Source organism: Micromesistius poutassou (assembly GCF_964030765.1).
Source record: "Micromesistius poutassou genome assembly, chromosome: 19".
Taxonomy (NCBI): Eukaryota; Metazoa; Chordata; class Actinopteri; order Gadiformes; family Gadidae; genus Micromesistius; species Micromesistius poutassou.
In genome coordinates, this window is record NC_140289.1 from 11,191,115 (window position 1) to 11,208,608 (window position 17,494).

Below are 17,494 nucleotides of genomic sequence, written 5' to 3' on the forward strand. Positions count from 1 at the left end.
TATCCAAAGCGACTTGCAAGTCAGGTTGGGAACAATAAAAGCATACAATCAAAATTGGAGCAGCGAAAAATTATAGTGCATTGTTGCCGTAGGAATCAGAAAGACGAGGCTAATATAATTAAGTTTATTATGAATGCATAATTAATAGGTACATTTACAAGTTCTTACATTTCATCAACGTATATTGTCACTTCACATCAATAAATCCATCCATCATTAAATTCAACAAAAGCAAGCACTCAGGGCTTTCACTCTGAAAGGTACTCCACACTTGGGACTTTTACTGTGAAAGGCTCTCCACGTCGTACCAGAGAAAGCACAGTAGTCTATTTGGTAACGGCAGAGCATTGAGTGTTTTCATTCGTTTGGCTCCCAGAATCTTCCGGATCCTCAGTCTGCACAGCTGCATCAGGGGATGCGGTGGCACTAGTGCAACAAATTACATCAAATGATGTAATGATGTTATGTTGAACAGGAGTTCTTCATATTATACACTATCACATATACTGATATACATTATCACATGGTTGGGCAGGATTGTCTAGTGGTTAGGGTGTTTGACTCTAACTGAAGTTATCCTTGAGCCAAGCCCCTAACCGCTCCTTATTGATGAGAATTTTAAACAATCTTCTAATTGACAAAAGAGTAAATAGCTAAAATCATTGTGAGTAATGAAGAGTGATGAATGATGGTTTCTCGTACCTGCCTTGAGTTTGATGTGCGATCCGTCGCTGCAGCCATCGAGAATCTCCAGCAACCGAGAGCACAGTTTGATGTGGCCGACATAATCCAGGAGCAGGGAGATGATCGGACCGGGCTCTTTGTTGCAATATTTAGAGATGGCTTCACAAAACTGAAAAATAATCACAGTTTGATTTACATTTTGGTGCCTGGTACAAAACAGACAGTATTAGTGTGCAAGTTTTTATCCATCCATCGACTATGGATCTATCTTTCTCTATCATCCTTCCTTCTCCATCATCAATCTGAAGTGGTTAACACATGATGATATAAGAGTCCAGTGTCAAAATATAGCCAGCCAACCGATGGGGGTTCAATGCCTTTTACTCAAACAACCATGGGAACATGTGTTCTATTCAGAAATGAATACAACCATAAGGACCGGTTATAAACAAATCTGTAATCTGATTGGACGTGCTTCAATAGGTCAGGGACGGTAATTATCTATTTACATACCCATCTATCTATATGTGTCTATCGATCTATCTATCTCTAAAATCGATTACATTTTCAATTAAATCATCTCTCTATCATTCAGAACATTTTCAATTCAATATATATATATACCAGTATCCCTCTACCTCTATCTATCCCTCTATCTTTAGCCCTCTCTATCTCCATCCATCTCTCTCTATCCACCCATCTCCATCTCCAGCCATAGATCGTACAATCCCATAGGTGACCCGTCACCAGGACAGACATACATCGACAGATTGTTCAGTTGGGGACTCTCTCCTGTATTGCAGTTGCTGTCTCTCCCACAGCGGGGTGAAGTGTGGATGGGCCTTGCAGCCATAGTCACAGTCAAAGCAGTGCTGGGCGTCGCAGCCATGGTCCAACAGGAGCTTCAGCACGTTGATGGTATTCATGCCCAGCAGCACGGCCGACGGGAAGCCCAGTTTATGTGTGGCAAGGCTGGCATTGACGTCTGCTCCGTACCTGGTGATGGAAAGTGAGAGTGACCATCGTGGAGAGGGTTGTGGATTGGCCATGGCGATGTTCCAGAGGCCATGTTCATATGCGATGCATTATAGGGGGAAGTGGACATGTCTGCAAGATTGCAAGGAAACTAAAGGAACCCGCACAATATATAAGTCAGGAGATTGACAGCAGTGTTAGACTTCTTGTCGACAGTGGCGATACGGATGCGAACGATAACATGACACCTTTCAATTGGAGAGAGGAAGGGAGCTACCTCTATTTACAAGGAGACGCTTTACACATGTCTTCAAAATGATCTAAGGACTAGACGGGTCGTTATTGGTTATATACCAAGACCGTACATCAACAGCAGCTCCACTAATTCAAAGTTTCCCTTCTGGACGGCCATCAGGAGAGGGTTGAAGAAGTCCAGGTTGGGGTCGGCTCCGGCCTCCAGGAGAATGGTGGCGGCCTCCAGGTTGTTGTCGTAGACGGAGAAGTAGAGCACGGTGCTGCGGTGGTCCTCATACATCAGCCGGTGCTCCTTGGACAGCTGGCTGTTGACGTCGTAGCCGTCTTGGATCAGCAGCTCCAGGATGTCATCCAGGCCGTCCTCGGCAGCGAGGTGCAGAGGACTGATACCGCTGTCGCTCACCCTCTCCTTGCTGGTCAGAGGAAGCAGCATGGAGACCACCCTTTGCAAATAAATCATTGGAGAACAGGTTAGTGCTGCCAAGAGCGGATTTTAGGATGAAGATATTCTGTGTGTAGAGCAGCGGTTCCCAACCTGTGTGTCGTAAGGTAAGGCTAGGTGTTCCCTAAAGACTTGCTTTATCATTGATTCATTATCCTAGCAGGGTCTTTTAAAGGTCCCATGACATGCCATCAGGTGTGAGTGTGATTAGCCGTTACAAGCCGTTCTGAGAATCTTGACATCACAAGTGGGCGTGTCCACCTAGATGTGTGCTGGATAGATCAGTCTACTAGCCTACCCAGTGGACTGTAGCAAACGTTGCTCATCTATCCGTCACACATCTAGGTGGACATGCCCACTTGTGATGTCATAAGATACAGCTTGTAAGGGCTAATCACACGTCATGGGACCTTTAATTGTTGTGCCAAGGATGACTCTTGCCAGGCTACACTTTTTTCACATAATGCACAAAGTTGCTATATTACTATACATACCTCTGTGTGTGAAAATGCCTAGGAACTGGGCTAGGGTTAATGATCCCTAGTCATAATGAGTGTGACATTTTTCATAATCATTCCCTACTTCCTTCAAGTTGGTGCCACCAGAACGTTTGGGAACCACTGGAGTAGAACAAAAGTCCTACTGTTTGTTTGCCCTCTGCGTGGCTTGGTGGATGGGTAGGAGGCCAGACTTTGTGGGCAGGTTTACGTCTGCCTTATGTGACAGAAGAATCTCCACCGTGGAGAGGTGGTCGTTCTTGCAGGCTTCGTACAGAGGAGTGGCTCCATCTCTAGCCTGCTTGTTAATATCTGCACCTGAGACATAACAACGGACACGGTAAACAATGTCAAAAAAGTCAGAAAGCAGTTGCATTTGTACATTGCTTGCCTGTAGATATGCAGAATGCAGAATAACAAACCTTATCCTAGAAAAGTGTTTTCAGTCTAAATCCTAATCCATTTACTCAGCTATGTACAATATCCATAAGTTAGAAACATGCAATAAAATGAATAATCACAGACGAGAAATGAGGGCACAGAGCTAACCTTTAGCTAGTAGGAAGGCCAAGACGTTGGCACATCCACTCTGTGCGGCGGTGAAGAATGGCCGATTCCCGTAAATGTTGAAGGTAGAGATCTTGGCTCCGGCCTGGAACAAGATCTCACAGACCTCCAGGTGGTCGTTTTTGACAGCTTCATGGAAAGGTGTAGCTCCCTGGTTGTCGGTCTTGTTTACTGACGCTCCAGACCGCAGAAGGAGCTCCACCATGCGCTGGCTTTTATTTTCACATGCTGAAAGACAACATTCAGATTACCGAACAATAGCCCTTTGACAGTTTTTCTGTCCTGCCCGTGTCCATTGTCAAGACGCTTTTATCCAAAGAGACTTACAGTGACTTGTACATGCCATTAATGAGCAGGTGTGGATGCCTACAGGAAGACATTGTAGGACATTGACGATCAAACCCAGAACCTTTCGGCTGAGAGTCAAACCACTGACCAGACTGCCCTTCTGAATCAGAACCACTGAGTAGTATGTAAGATGTTTGCCTGAGTGAACGGGAAAAGTATGTACTTATTGTACTTTTTTTCATTACTTGTCTGGTCTTCTCCCTCTTTGGAGAGAGGGGGATTATGTTACCTCTGAACAGCGGACTCTCTCGTTTCTTGTTGCAGATGTTGGGGTCGGCGCCGTGCTCCAGGAGATACTCCACACAGGAGACCTGTCCTCGGTACGCAGCCAGGAGGAGGGCGGTCTGGTTCATGGGGCTACATCTGTTCACCATGTCAGGAAATGCTACGGGGAGAAAGAGAGGACAAAATTAATTCAACTCTTCTTTACACTGCTGCCTGTACTTTCTAGTGTTCTATTTAGTCATTCAGCAGACACTATTATCCAAAGCGACTCAGAGTCACATTTTTCAGACACCATATCAATGAGTAGGTAGGGGTTAGGGGCTTCATTGCTCAAAGATGACTACAGGAAGACTGCGAACAATGGAGATGGAATCCAGCACCTTTCAGTTAGGACCCTCCAACCCTTACACAATCCTGTACACTGCCCAGAGGATTCTTCTGATTACCACACCATGAGAAAAACAACTGAAGAACAATGCTCAGAGGGATTTGCTTGAAAGCGGTCATGTGGTGGTGATAGTCTTACTTTCTATCAGGATCATGAGGCATCCCAGCTCGCCAAAGTAAGCGGCTTCGTGGAGAGCTGTCCAGCCGTCACCATTGGTGGCCATTGAGCAGCCTGCGTTTTCCTTTACAAAAGCCAACAATGCTTCTTCATCGTGGTCGTGGATCATTATCTCCATCGTAGTGAATACACTGCAAGTAAAGTAAAAATGAGTCATGTCGACGAGTCATTATTGAGTCGTTATTATTACATTATTCTTCCAGTAGTATGACATGCTTGGGTTAGTGTTTTGCTTTGTGTTTAGTGAATGTTTTGAGTTGAAGAGTGAAATAAGCAGGCGGGGGGGGGGGGGGGGGGTACCTATAATGTCATTAATGTTTATTTTGTTTCATGTTAATTAGTCATAGTCATATTGTGGGGTAGGGGTAGGTGTAGCTAGGGATAGGTTTTCTAGGGTTGGGGTTAGCTAGGGATAGCGTTACTAGACTAAAGGCTGGCACATAGAGTGTTTGGGGGGGAATCATACTCATGTTTAAAAGAGGGGCGTGGATTTGGACTTGGACTTGAACTTGGGTACGATGTCTTCGGTGCTTCAGGAGGGGGAGGAATGTAACTGCTCGCAAGGACTTCCTCAGCGAGACTTCGTTCGATGGCTAACTGTATGAGCTCCTCATCAGACAGGTTACTGTAGGCGGTGTAGTCTTCAAACTCCATGTCGGGCTCAGCGGTATCAGGTGCAGCTGCAGTGATGACCGCATGCCCGGTCGGGATGGAGAAGAAATGGGTTTTCAGAACACGCAGCACGTACATAAAAGATATTACTAAGGTATACAAGTTGAATGTAAATACTGCAATGATAATAATAAACTAATAATACAAAGAGAGTATGTTGCTTATTTTACTGCACTAGTTATTTGGGTCCTAGCTGGGCTAAAGGTACATCAAGGGGTCGCAGAAAGTGAAAACGTTTGGGCACCCATATTGGACCCCCTTTATTTTCCTTTTCACCTTTACTTGCAATCTGCTATATCTTCTAGGAATGCAATTGAACACCTGAATGTAAAGATGGTCTGTCTCTGTATTGAGCAAGAAACCATTGAGCTAGTGGATAAGCACTAGTATTTCTTACAAAACATCAGTTCCTTGGTTTAAGTCTTTATTTATAGAAATCTGAAATTCAACCCACTGAAATGTTGGCTGAGCACACCTGCATTTGAAAGAAAAGATCCAGTGACCTGTGGTGGTCACTCAGTTCATTTCAACATGCAAAAGAAAAACACATTACTGTACACACTACACACTTTGTTCACACTACAGTACATACACTACAGTTTACACTACTGTTTGTACACACTACAGTACATACATTACAGTATATGGATGCACCAAAGTACAGTACATGGTAAATTGGCATTAATAGCTGCTATACAAATGTTAATTTTTGAAAACGTAATTTTTATTTTTTATTTATTAAGGTCTTCATTACACTTTATTAATACATTTTGTACAGGACAGACATGGGAACATTAAAGAGTTTATTAGCAATGAATTAGAAGATTTAAAAAACAGTTAAAAAAATGCAAACAATGGTATGGAAATAATTTTTTAGGATTTGAGGTGAAAACACACTTCAAAGCGTCCTACCTTTCAGAAAAAATCCGTCTGTGGTTCAGAAAGGCTTTCCCAGCTGTCTCCCAGACACCTGTCAGGAGCCTGTGGCTGCTCAGCCTGTAGTCTGGCCATGGTATATTTTATAATAGCAATATGCTAGCTATTAAGGGGGAGTGGTCACATTTGGCTGACCTAGTTTGAACTATGAAAACAGATTGAAATACAGGCCTGATCAACACTCCTTACTGCCAAGTACTGGTTACTGGGTCGTTTTTCAATGGCTTAGTGATAGAAGGACTTAAAATTGTTATTATATTTTATATGAATTATTATTATTGTATGTATATTGACGTACAATAATCTCCAGCCTTAATCTCCAGCCTCAACACTGCGACTACCGGCCCATAGCACTCCCGCCCATCATGATTAAGTGTTATTAAAGGTTGGTCAAGGCTCATATAACAACCAGTCTCCCTACTACACTTGACCCATATCGTCCCAAACGTTCCACTGATGATGCCATAGCAACAGCACTCTACCCACTCCACCACTCCGCCTGGCTCAGAAACAAAAACAGTTGACGTGCGACTTCCGCTCCACCTACAACACAGTCATCCCCCATCCCCTGGTGAATAAACTCACTTGCAACTGGCCACTGGATTTCCTTACCGACAGACCACAGACAGTAAGAGTTGGAGAGAACTCCTCAGAGACCACCATCATGAACACAGGGGTCCCCAGGGATGTGGGATTAGCCCTCTGTTGTTCACACTGATGACACATGACTGTTGTACCACATCATCAAATTCGCAGATGATACAACAGTGATGGGCCTCATCAGCGGCGATGACGACTCAGCCTACAGAGATGAGGTACGTCAACTCATCAACTGGTGGGACAACAATAGTCTTCTCAACGTCAACAAAACAAAATAAATAATTGTGGACTTCGGCAAGAGACACATACCGCACACACCCCACTCGTCATCAATGGCACTCTGTGAAAAGCACCAAGTTCCTGGGGGTGCATATCACAGGTGACCTGACATGGTCCACCAACACCACCTCCATAGTCACGAAGGCACAGCAACGCCTCCACTTCATTGGCCGGATGAGGAGAGCTGACCCCCCCCCCCTTCTGCCCTCACCACCTTCACAGAGGTGCTATTGAGAGCAGCCTCACCAGGGACCTGTACCCGTCCCGCTGCCGAGAGAGAGAGCCCACCACCATCATCAAAGACCCCTCCCACCCAGCAGTTCACACTCCTACCATCTGGCAAGCACTACCACAGCATGCGGTGCAGGACTCAGCATCAGCTTCTTCCCACGGGCCATCAGACTCCTCAACTCACCCAAGTAAATCCATGAACATTCTGTACTATGCTCTTTTTATGCACAATGACTTATATGCACAATAACATAGAGCAATTGACCATATTGCACCTTTATTTGCACCTCAAATACCTCACTACTATTATTTATGCACGGTCTGTATCTGTTGTGTTTATTTGTTGTTGTTTTTTGCACTATTGTTATTATGTTATTATGTTACATGTTATATGTTGTGTGGTAAATATATTAACTGCACATTTGGAGTATGGGGAAACACAATTTCGGACCTCTAGCTTGTTGCACGGTCGGTCTGACAATAAAGTTCACTTTGACTTTGACTACAGGAAACAACTCCCATTATAACCCTCCAATAAACAGCAAGACTCAAACAGGGTCAGATTTCACACTTATTATTGGTTTTATTTATTAACTGAACATGCTTTGAAGAAGACAGTATTTTTACATAGCATTACAAGACGCTCTATTATTATAATTGCTATTATTAGAATACCCTCACCTGATTGGTGTAGAGAGCAGCCATACAATTCGATTGTTTGTTTTGCAAGCCGATCTGCGATTGGCTCGCGCAAAGCATATAAAACACCACAACAATAAAACAGTATAAATACGTATAAGGTCCTAACTATTCAGTTGGTTCATGGACTGTTAGGAGACCAAACAATGAGATGTTATATAGAATATGTAGTCCAGTAGTTTATTTTAGATAGTGGGGCTAGGAGTAGATACCAGGTCAGTACGTTTACATGCACAGCGTAGCGTCTTAACTGCATTATACTCCGGGAATACATTCATTCTCCTAACCGACCTAAGATGTTCACATGACAGTTAATAACTTGACGGGTTGCCCTAACCAGACTAGGATCAGTGTATTTGAATGTAAACATACAGAGTTTCTGTGATATTGGGGTTGTGTAGTTGGTAGAAGAAGGTGGGTTCCTATACGTGTGACATGTGTGGTTAGATAGTTGGGGTTGAGCTTCTCTGGGGTAAGGGTTAGGTAGTAGAGGTTAGGCGATGGTTCTCTACGTGTGTCTGAGGCCGGGGTTACGTAGCTGGGGTTAGGGATATGTGGTTGGGGCTGGGTTTCCCCGGGGTTGGGGTTAGGTAGCAGACAGTGGGTGACTATGTTTGGCTGGGGTCCACCACACGGCCCATGTGGAGGATGCTGCTTGTCTTCTCGTGATAGACGATGAAGAGGAAGGGTCTGTTGATGGTTAGCCGGGGTGGAGGGCTGTTAAAGGTCTCCGTCGGGGAGCGCCCGGTTGCAGGGCCGCTCTCGTCCACCGTGATGGCGTCCTTGTGGTAAACCTAGAGCAAAAACACAAAGACGTATTCAACATCTGAGGTCTCCTCGCCAACTAGCTACACCAGATGGTTACCCTCCCTGGTTACTAGGGCTGCTCGATTATGGAAAAAATCATAATCACGATTATTTTGGTCAATATTGAAATCTCGATTATTCAAACGATTATTTTTGAGATTTTTATTCATAATTTCTCTCCAAAAAAAACTTTGTAAATGACAACTTTGAAATTTCCCCTTAAAAAATACACAAAAAGGTCAAATAGAAAATAATGTCCAGATATGTATCCAGCTGTTCTGCAATTTCTATAAAGAAAGAAACAATTAAAAAAATAAAAAATAAAAATTGTTTCAACTCGATTATATTAGTTTGGTGATCATTTCATGCTAAAATCTAAATCATGATCAAAATTCAATTCATCGCCCAGCCCTACTGGTTACCCTAGTTAAACACACCTCAGTTACTTACCCCTGAGGGACAATAATTATGCTTCTTTAAAAGGTGAGTTCAACTGACCTGGGCTACTTAAAATCAGTTAAACAGAATTTGAGTTCAACTGATCTTGTTGGGTTTAATTGCACAGCTCAGATCTTCTTGCACTCTGGTCCCTATCTGTTTACCAGTTATGTACTTTCTTTCTATGTTGGATGTTTTACTGTCTGTATGCATTGTTGTCTCTGTATGTTCCATGTTTGTCTACGCAGCAGTACCCTGTCTCTAAACCGAATTTCTCCCAAGGGAGACGAATAAATTAACTTGAACTTGACTTGACGTCTGTCAACTGACCTGGGTAAGCTGGATGCCCTCCTCTGCTGTCAGGCCGGACAGGTTCGCTCCGTCCTGGAAGACGTCCGTGACCTTCATCTGCTTCAGGACGTCCTGCAGAGAGTTGGAACGTTCCAGCAGAAAGCGAGGGAGCTGCACCTCCAACCTCCTGTAGAGACAAAGACACCGGGGCCTCGTTAGGGGCCTCATTAGGGCAGTAACACAGCCTATTCAAGGGGCCCTACTTTACCACCAGGTGTGACAGGTGACCTCACAAGTGGGAGTGTCCACGCAGATGTATGATAGAATCAGGGGGGGCCAAAACATTGCCATGCCATGACCCACCTATGTGGTTAAATGATGGCCTAGGGTTAGGGGGTTATCAAATATCAATAATATCCAAGATGTATGTAGTATTCTTAATTAGTAGTATTCTTAATTTCACCTTCAAAATTGTGGCCCACAGTTGGAAAAACACAGTGATCGATAAATCAACCCCAGCCTACCAGTAGTAGGTACCGTCTACCAGGAAGGAGACTGGGGAGTTGATCTATACTTTAGAGTTGATCAATTGGGGGTGTTAGACTCTCAGACAAAAGCCACCAAGTTCCTATGGTGGTCAGGGCACTATGCCTAGCGTCACAGGGTGACAGGGTGGGGCCAACCTACGTCCTCTTAAGCTTCAGCAGCCATCCCTGGAACCTCTCTGCCGTGAGCTCATCCTCCACCGACGTCACAGGGATGTTCTCATCAGGCAGCATCACCAGCATGGCCACCCCGCCCGCCATGGGCAGCTTGAGGAGGCCCAGGTTGAGGGAGGGGTCGTAGGCCAGGTGGTGCTTCCCCGAGTGGAACATCATGGGCACCTGGACGATTTGGTAGCGGTTCACGTAGAAGCGCTCGTCCTGAGTGATGCTAGCGTTGAAGAGGAAGGAGAACTGAGCTGGAGAAGGAGAAGGAGAATGAAAAGGCGTTGTTTAATATAAAAGGTAGGAATGTCATGGTTTTAAATTGGCAGAGAGGACGGACTCTCCATCAGAAGGTCCTGATCTTCACAGAGGTGCCTACATACACTTGCCTGCTATGTTCACGTGAACACAAGAGGGCAGTATTGCAATTTCCAACTCAGAATGTATACGAACATTAGTGGTCATTCATTTATCGATTATTTTGCTGTTAAAATGTTGGTGAATCACAGCCAAAATAAAGTGCTCATTTTATTGTCGTTTGGAAGTTGTCTCCAAAACAAACGGCTCCATAACAGGAGGCACGAACCCTGCTCGACCAATAAGTGTTTACTATCTTCTCAGAGACGGGCAATACATTGCTAACCTCTGGGAGAACTGAACGGGTGTTAAGGCAGCAACGAACGTCCGGCCCTCCTTACTTTGGTAGTAGGCCACGCTGACCAGCAGCAGCTTGGTCTCGGTATCCAGGCTGCCCACCACGTCCTTCACCTGGTCGGCGGTTTGGCTCAGGGCCCAGCTGTTGATGGAGTCCATGGCCTCCATCTGGGAGGCGTAGGAAAGGCCCTGGGCCTTGCCTCCGAACTGGGTCTGGACCAGCTCCAGGTAGGAGGGGGCCAGGGAGAAGGCTGTGGAGGGGAAGACAGCCAGGCCCTGCTTCAGGGGGGACACCCCGTCCCCGGTGATGGAGTTCTGGAGGGTCTGGAAGAGACCTGAGAGAGAAAAAATCAACAATCTGACCTTTAATATTCCAATTGGTGTTTATATCCCAGTACTGGATATATACAGTTGTTGTATATAGTTAGCAAGGGACATGTTTAATGGGACCTATTTTCCCCACCAGGTGTGAAGTGGATTGACCATTACAAGCCATTAAAAAATCCACCCTCAAATAAACCACAATATGGTTCACCCAGATGTATGATGGACGGATCCGCCAGTACCAGTTGGCAGTCCATAGGCTGGTAGACTGATCCATCCATCATTCACCTGGGCAGGACTGAGGTCCACCCAGATGTAGGCCTATGAAATGTCACTACTTTCGCCTACTAATAAGTATGCTAGTAGTAAAGGGAAAGTGTATTGCTTTGGAAATGGATTGTTATGGCCAATAGCCAATCCACATCACACCTGGTGGTGAAACAGGTGTCTTCTCAAATGAGATGTGGTGACATGATGAGGTTGTAGTAGGTCTACCTGGGATCTGCAGTGGCTCCAGGGATCCGAGACCGATCGCAGACAGCAGCTGCTGCCGGGTCGCACCCTCACAGCCGCTGGCGAGCATGGCCAGGGCCGCGGACACGCTGTACGGGGAGAGGAGCACGTTGTCGTCCGTGCGGCTGGAGACCACCCGGTACAGCCGGCTGGCGAAGTCCGTATTCCCGCTGCTCAGCTCCTGGGAGCTGGCTAAGTGCAGGGAGAGGAGAGCCGCGACGGCGCCCAGGATCCACAAACCTCCACTCATCTTCTTGCCTGCAGAAACACAACCGGAAGCAGCACTCAGGATATTAGAGCGTAACCTCATCTATCGATCCATCAATAATAATTGTCCAGAGAGTGAACAGTGAGGGGTTACAGTATCTCGCGGATTCTTAAGTACTTTTACCGGAATCCAATCCATTGCAATCAGAGTTTGGGCGTAGAATCCACGCACTTACATGTTGTAGGCTACAACATTGTAATGTTTACAGTTTTTGGATCTAATTATGTGACTGGCACGACTGGAAATGATCCACAACAAATAACCCCTCGTGTGGTGATGTTATGTGTATTCTGGTGTGTACGTGTCCGCGCGTTACTATTGAACGCCCTAGTCATATACAAAATAATGATAATGATATGAATGAAAGCATTTGATCATCAATACGAAACTAGGATGGAGTAACTTCATCTGAACACTCCCTCTTGCCCTAGATCCGTTATAATTCTCCCTCCGTCTCCGCTTGAATCAACACCCGGTTGCTTATACATATGCTTATCTATATTCGTTTAAACATTGATACTATCCCAAATCCGTGATGAATTAAGAACCTGTCATTAGAGGATCGATCCCTGGTAGATCACGAACGACCACCACCCGAAGGCCTACGAAAACGACCAAAACAACACCCGAGCATCACGCACTGTGCATTGTGCAGACTGCTAAACAATGCTATCGGCTGATAATTATCGGGAATAAAAGTATATAACAATTTACCTTGGAAGCAATGTCCAATTCAAACGACGTTTTGTAATACGAGCGGTCCGGACATCCAAACCCGTTATTCCGCAGACAGCGATACTCCTTTACCAACAACGCAATGAGTCAGGAAGGAATGGCTACAGACCGCTAGGTGGCACTGTTTCCGTCCACTCCTGAGGACGGACTGGGTGAGCGTGAGTGAGTCCTCCCCTGAGGACTCACACAATAATGTGATATGAGTTAACCCTAAAACTTACCCAACTAACTAACCATAGAAAAACTTATTCGGGGGGAAACACAGGTTTGACTCAATTTAAATATCAGTGCAGGACAGACAATTGCTTTCTGATGGCTTATACAATAAAAAACTTTAAAAAAATAAAACTTAAACTTACTAATATAACCAATTAGCTTTTTAATCGTAACCCTTTGATTCCTTTAGAGTAAAGCAAACCAACAAACAATCACTTTTTGTTGAATGTTTTATTTAAAACATGTAACACAAAGATAAAACTCAAAATATTATTGCACAAAGTAAAAAAAGACAAAATGTACATATCTACATGTTCGCAGAAGAGTTAAATAATCATGAGTTCCGCACAATACATCTGGTGAGCCAAGGGGGCGGAGCCATGGGGGCATGAAGGGCGGAGGTATGTTAAGGGGGAGTGGTCAACAGCATTGGGGTGTGGTCATGAGCTGGCGTCCTGTGCGGGGGCAGAAGGAAGCCCTCTTGTTCCCTCCCTCCACACCCCAAACAAACAACTGTCTCTGGCCAGGTGAGGTGCGAACACCACCTCCAGCCGGCGGGGAGCGCTGTTCTGCGTTCCCATGGAGACCGCGCCCGGGAGGCGGGTCACCATCAGTCGGACCATCACCTGATTGGCCCACGCCATGCCCAGGGCGGGAACCACCTTGCTGTCCACTGGTCTGAAGCGCACAGACACACACACACACACACACACACATGATATGAATTATACGTGTAATTTAAGTATTGCCCACTAAAACCAGCAGGAGGTGAGGTGTTTGACCCATGAGGAACACCTTTGTACCACTGCTATAGAGCCTTTCCACAGAGGTGTCATCGTAGGACAACAAGGGTGTCACTTGTAACACTAATAACGGGTCAGCTCCTCCTAACTAGTTAAAGGGTGTACTTACTAGTTATGATGGATAGATAAGCAACATTTGCCACAATCCACTGGGTAGGATGAATCTAGGTGAACACGCCCACTAGTGATGTCACTAGGGCACAGGAAAAGGCCGATTTTCAAACAGCTTGTAATGGCTAATCACACTCACACCTGGTGGCATGATGTCACCCGTTTAAGATGAGTCTACTGCTGGTTCCCTGGTACATAAAAGCAGCAGGCCCCTAATGAGTGTTATGAGTGACGTGCGTTTGTCCTCAGATGACACCTGATTAGGTGAATAATATGACAGAAATAAGGTGAATGATATGACTGCAGAAGCAAAGAGAAGTTAAGAACTGTACCTCAACCCGGCATCATGGTTAGCATCACCTTCCATCACATCAGTCACCTTGGGAGATAAGCAAAAAGGTTTTTACTGGCCTAAACTGGTTTAGACACAGAAATGACTGCACTAACTGTAACCCAACTAACTAACACACACCTTTTCGATACACAGGAAGGCATTAAGAAAGATACTAACTAACCTGACCTAGCCAAACTAACCATAACCCAACCCACCAACCTGGTTGACACAGAGAACAGAGATTCAAAGTTTTTATTTGTCACATACTTACACAGGATATGCAGTGAAATTTGTGTGACATACTCAAAAAAAAAAAAAAAATTGAATAGAATAAAATACAATGACAGGATTTTTTTTAACAGGATGCCGGGTAATGTCTAGTTAGTTAGTAGGGTGGTTTGTGTTAGGGTAAGTTAGTAAGTTAACTTACTTCCCTACCCTAACCCAACCCACCTGGTTGACACAGACAACCAGAAGGGGTTTACTAACTAACTAAACATTACCCAACATCTGTTTGACCCAGGCACCAGGACGGTGTTAACCAACTACGTAACCTAACCCTAACCCCACCCACCTGGTTCACACAGAGGATGGGGAGCTGGTAGGCGGAGCTCAGCTTGTGCAGGGCGCTGGCGAAGGCCGTGAGGTGCCGTGACCGCTCCAGGCCCTGGTCCGCCTGGAACTCGGAGCGGAACAGAGCGGCCACCGAGTCCACCACCAGCAGCCTGACCCGGCCCTGGGCCAGCAGCACTGGCACCCTCTGGGACACGCACGCCATCAGCGCCCCCTAGGGACCACACACAGTACTGCTGAACACTGGGGATCAGCTCCGCCTGTGGAGACTGATGGATGGCTCTAGAACAGATCTACAACAGATCTACAACAGATCTACAACAGATCTACAACAGATCTACAACAAATAGAACCAAGCCACAATGAATGAGGTAGCCAGTCAAGGCATTCTAAATTATACAAAAAATACTAAACTATTGTGAATTATTACTAATAATGTGAAAAATTTATAGACATACACAGGTGGAGGATAATTTAGTTAGACTCCCAGCCAAAAGGTGCTGGGCTCCTTCCCTAATAGCCCCGTCAGCATCCTAGAGTAAGATTAACCCAAACATCCTACCTGCTTGTTAACAAACTCTCATTTCCCTTTGGATAAAAGTGCCTAATACTTACATAGTACTAAATAGTAGAAGAAGAAAGGGAAATTATAAATCACCCTAAATTGCCATGAATGGGTAGACTTGAAATCCAGACCCACATCTAGAAAGCTGAAGGGTCTGGCAACGAGTAATGAAAATGGCCCAACTCGAGGGCCGGCACCAAGGATGCATTTGAAAATATCACTGCACGCAATTGGATAATTCTATGACCAATCAGAAGAATACAAGGGGTGACGTATCAAGACCAGCGGAGCTAACCAATAGATAAGACTCTTGCCGTATCCGGTCAGTAAAACAGCAACACTTCTGGCCCGCCTATATCAGATACACCGATGTCATTGGTTAATGTTTTGGGCCAGGGGAATCGGGGAGTGAGTATATTGCTCGTTCCCAGAGTGACTCGCAAATTCAAATTGTGCTCTTGCGAGAACGCTGGATTTCCAGGGTAATGAATGGGGTTAAATATGTAAATATCTATATATACATGTAGATAAACATATAGATGTATAGATTATGGGATAGGGTTCACCTAAAGGGCTTTACAGCAACTTGTTAGGGTTAGAATAACATTAAATAATGTTATTAATAACATTATTTTACAGCAGTCTTCTGCTCCACTGTGTCCTACCAGGTCGGCAGCATGCTCCACGTAAATGTTGTCCGAGAAGCGGATGCTGGAGACTACGTCTGGAGGAACATCTCTCCTCAGACACGGCTGCTCATTCTGCAGCTGCTTCAGACGTCTGATGGGGAAGGAGTCTTCTGTACAGATGTACAGGGCGCCTGGAACACAGTTATAGCACTAGAGTAAGCTCTACAGTGAACTTTATGTACAACCAACCAAACCCAAAATCATTATAATGAATAACCTTGTATTTCTGATTCCTAGATCTACTCTCCACTCTCTCAAGTTTATGTTTTTTTTGTAGCTAAAACTTTGAAACCGGTTGGGAACCGCCAGTGTACTAACCAGAGCCAAGGCCTCCATACTGCGCTGGGTACTGTACTGAGAGACAGAGCTGCATGGCCAGCTGGCTCTTCCCTGCTCCACTGGGCCCGGCCAGCTCAGTAAGACCCCAGGGCAGGAGTCCTCCTCTAAGCACACCATCCAGAACCGGACACCCCAGCGACACACGCAGTCCACAGTCCCACTCGGGACACTCCCCACGGTAAAGCTGTAGAGCTAACAGATATAACAATTATTATAGATAATAAACAATATACTGCTACGACACGTGTTTAACTCAGTGTTAACATTACATTAGAACAATGTTTATCTTGTCTGCAGAATCCCTCCCCATCTTCAAAAATCACTTGAAGACCCACCCACTCTTCTGAGAATCGCTCACTCACTTGTTGACTTTCTTGATTTGTGTTATTCTGGCTCTATTGTTGCCTCTCAAATAGAATAAATGTTTTTGAGATGTTCTATCCCGTAACTTTTACTCAAATTAACTCATTAGAAAATAATTTCCTAGAGCTACTCTTCTGACTCGTGTTGTTGTTTATAAACTAAATTGAGCAGCACTTCACGTTCTGACGTTAAACGCTAAAACCCCTGGGCTACTACTGTCTGCTCAATCTAAATGTGAATATAGATCATAATCTTACCTGAAACGGGCGGGTTTTTACAGAAAAGTGCAGCAACGGCGGTTTGGAGATGATGAACATCAGATGCTGACAGTCTTGTCAGTCGTTGCAGGTCGGGTCCCGAAAACTTGAGTATGTCCCCGGTTACGCCTATGTTAGCTTATGCATATTCAGGTACACACAAGTTACATAGTTGATCAGCACATATGCTGGAAATGAAATAAATACACCCAGCTATAAGCCACTGACATGGCCTTCTTACCATTCTTGACTGCTTTGATGATTCTAGGATTCAGTTCAAGTTGTTCGAAACTCATTATTTTGTCACCAATATATTGCCATTAACTAACTATATATTATTAGAATAAAAAAGTCATGGACACACAAACTCAAATATTACCGCACATTGTCCCATTGCGTCATCTCATCGCGCAAATGCAGAACATTGGGTTCAATCCATCGCAGTAGTAGGGGTGCGTTACGATATGTTTTTTTTATTTTTTTATTCAAGCGCTAACTTTTCAATTTCAAATCAATATATATATATATATAT

General features: G+C 44.8%; 3 protein-coding genes across 6 annotated transcripts; all 3 read right to left on the bottom strand.

The window, feature by feature from the left end:
* Positions 1-110: 110 nt before the first annotated feature.
* On the bottom strand, positions 111-6,242 carry LOC311363645 (ankyrin repeat and SOCS box protein 2-like). Of its 2 annotated transcripts, none has more exons than XM_084483602.1 (10): positions 6,143-6,242; positions 5,025-5,238; positions 4,520-4,689; positions 3,998-4,153; positions 3,403-3,648; positions 3,000-3,171; positions 2,025-2,357; positions 1,446-1,680; positions 703-853; positions 111-426 (listed from the first exon to the last, which is right to left on the bottom strand). In XM_084483602.1, the coding sequence occupies exons 2-10, from the start codon at positions 5,210-5,212 to the stop codon at positions 281-283; spliced, it is 1,797 nt and encodes a 598-aa protein (XP_084339728.1). In that variant the 5' UTR covers positions 5,213-5,238; positions 6,143-6,242; the 3' UTR covers positions 111-280. The 2 variants fall into 2 exon arrangements, with proteins under 2 accessions (XP_084339728.1, XP_084339729.1); XM_084483603.1 differs by having other exon boundaries at positions 269-426; positions 707-853.
* Positions 6,243-7,834: 1,592 nt separating this feature from the next.
* On the bottom strand, positions 7,835-13,605 carry serpina10a (serpin peptidase inhibitor, clade A (alpha-1 antiproteinase, antitrypsin), member 10a). Of its 2 annotated transcripts, none has more exons than XM_084483504.1 (6): positions 13,555-13,605; positions 11,692-11,967; positions 10,917-11,207; positions 10,199-10,472; positions 9,551-9,698; positions 7,835-8,769 (listed from the first exon to the last, which is right to left on the bottom strand). In XM_084483504.1, exons 2-6 carry the CDS (start codon positions 11,957-11,959, stop codon positions 8,584-8,586), a joined length of 1,167 nt encoding a protein of 388 aa, XP_084339630.1. In that variant the 5' UTR covers positions 11,960-11,967; positions 13,555-13,605; the 3' UTR covers positions 7,835-8,583. The 2 variants fall into 2 exon arrangements, with proteins under 2 accessions (XP_084339630.1, XP_084339629.1); XM_084483503.1 differs by lacking the exon at positions 13,555-13,605 and adding an exon at positions 12,692-12,816.
* On the bottom strand, positions 13,197-17,363 carry xrcc3 (X-ray repair complementing defective repair in Chinese hamster cells 3). 2 transcript variants are annotated; one of them, XM_084483505.1, is made up of 7 exons: positions 17,204-17,363; positions 16,963-17,100; positions 16,322-16,534; positions 15,980-16,134; positions 14,751-14,963; positions 14,175-14,221; positions 13,197-13,606 (listed from the first exon to the last, which is right to left on the bottom strand). In XM_084483505.1, the coding sequence occupies exons 1-7, from the start codon at positions 17,256-17,258 to the stop codon at positions 13,369-13,371; spliced, it is 1,059 nt and encodes a 352-aa protein (XP_084339631.1). In that variant the 5' UTR covers positions 17,259-17,363; the 3' UTR covers positions 13,197-13,368. The 2 variants fall into 2 exon arrangements, with proteins under 2 accessions (XP_084339631.1, XP_084339632.1); XM_084483506.1 differs by having other exon boundaries at positions 16,322-16,526; positions 17,204-17,334.
* Between the last annotated feature and the right edge of the window lie 131 nt (positions 17,364-17,494).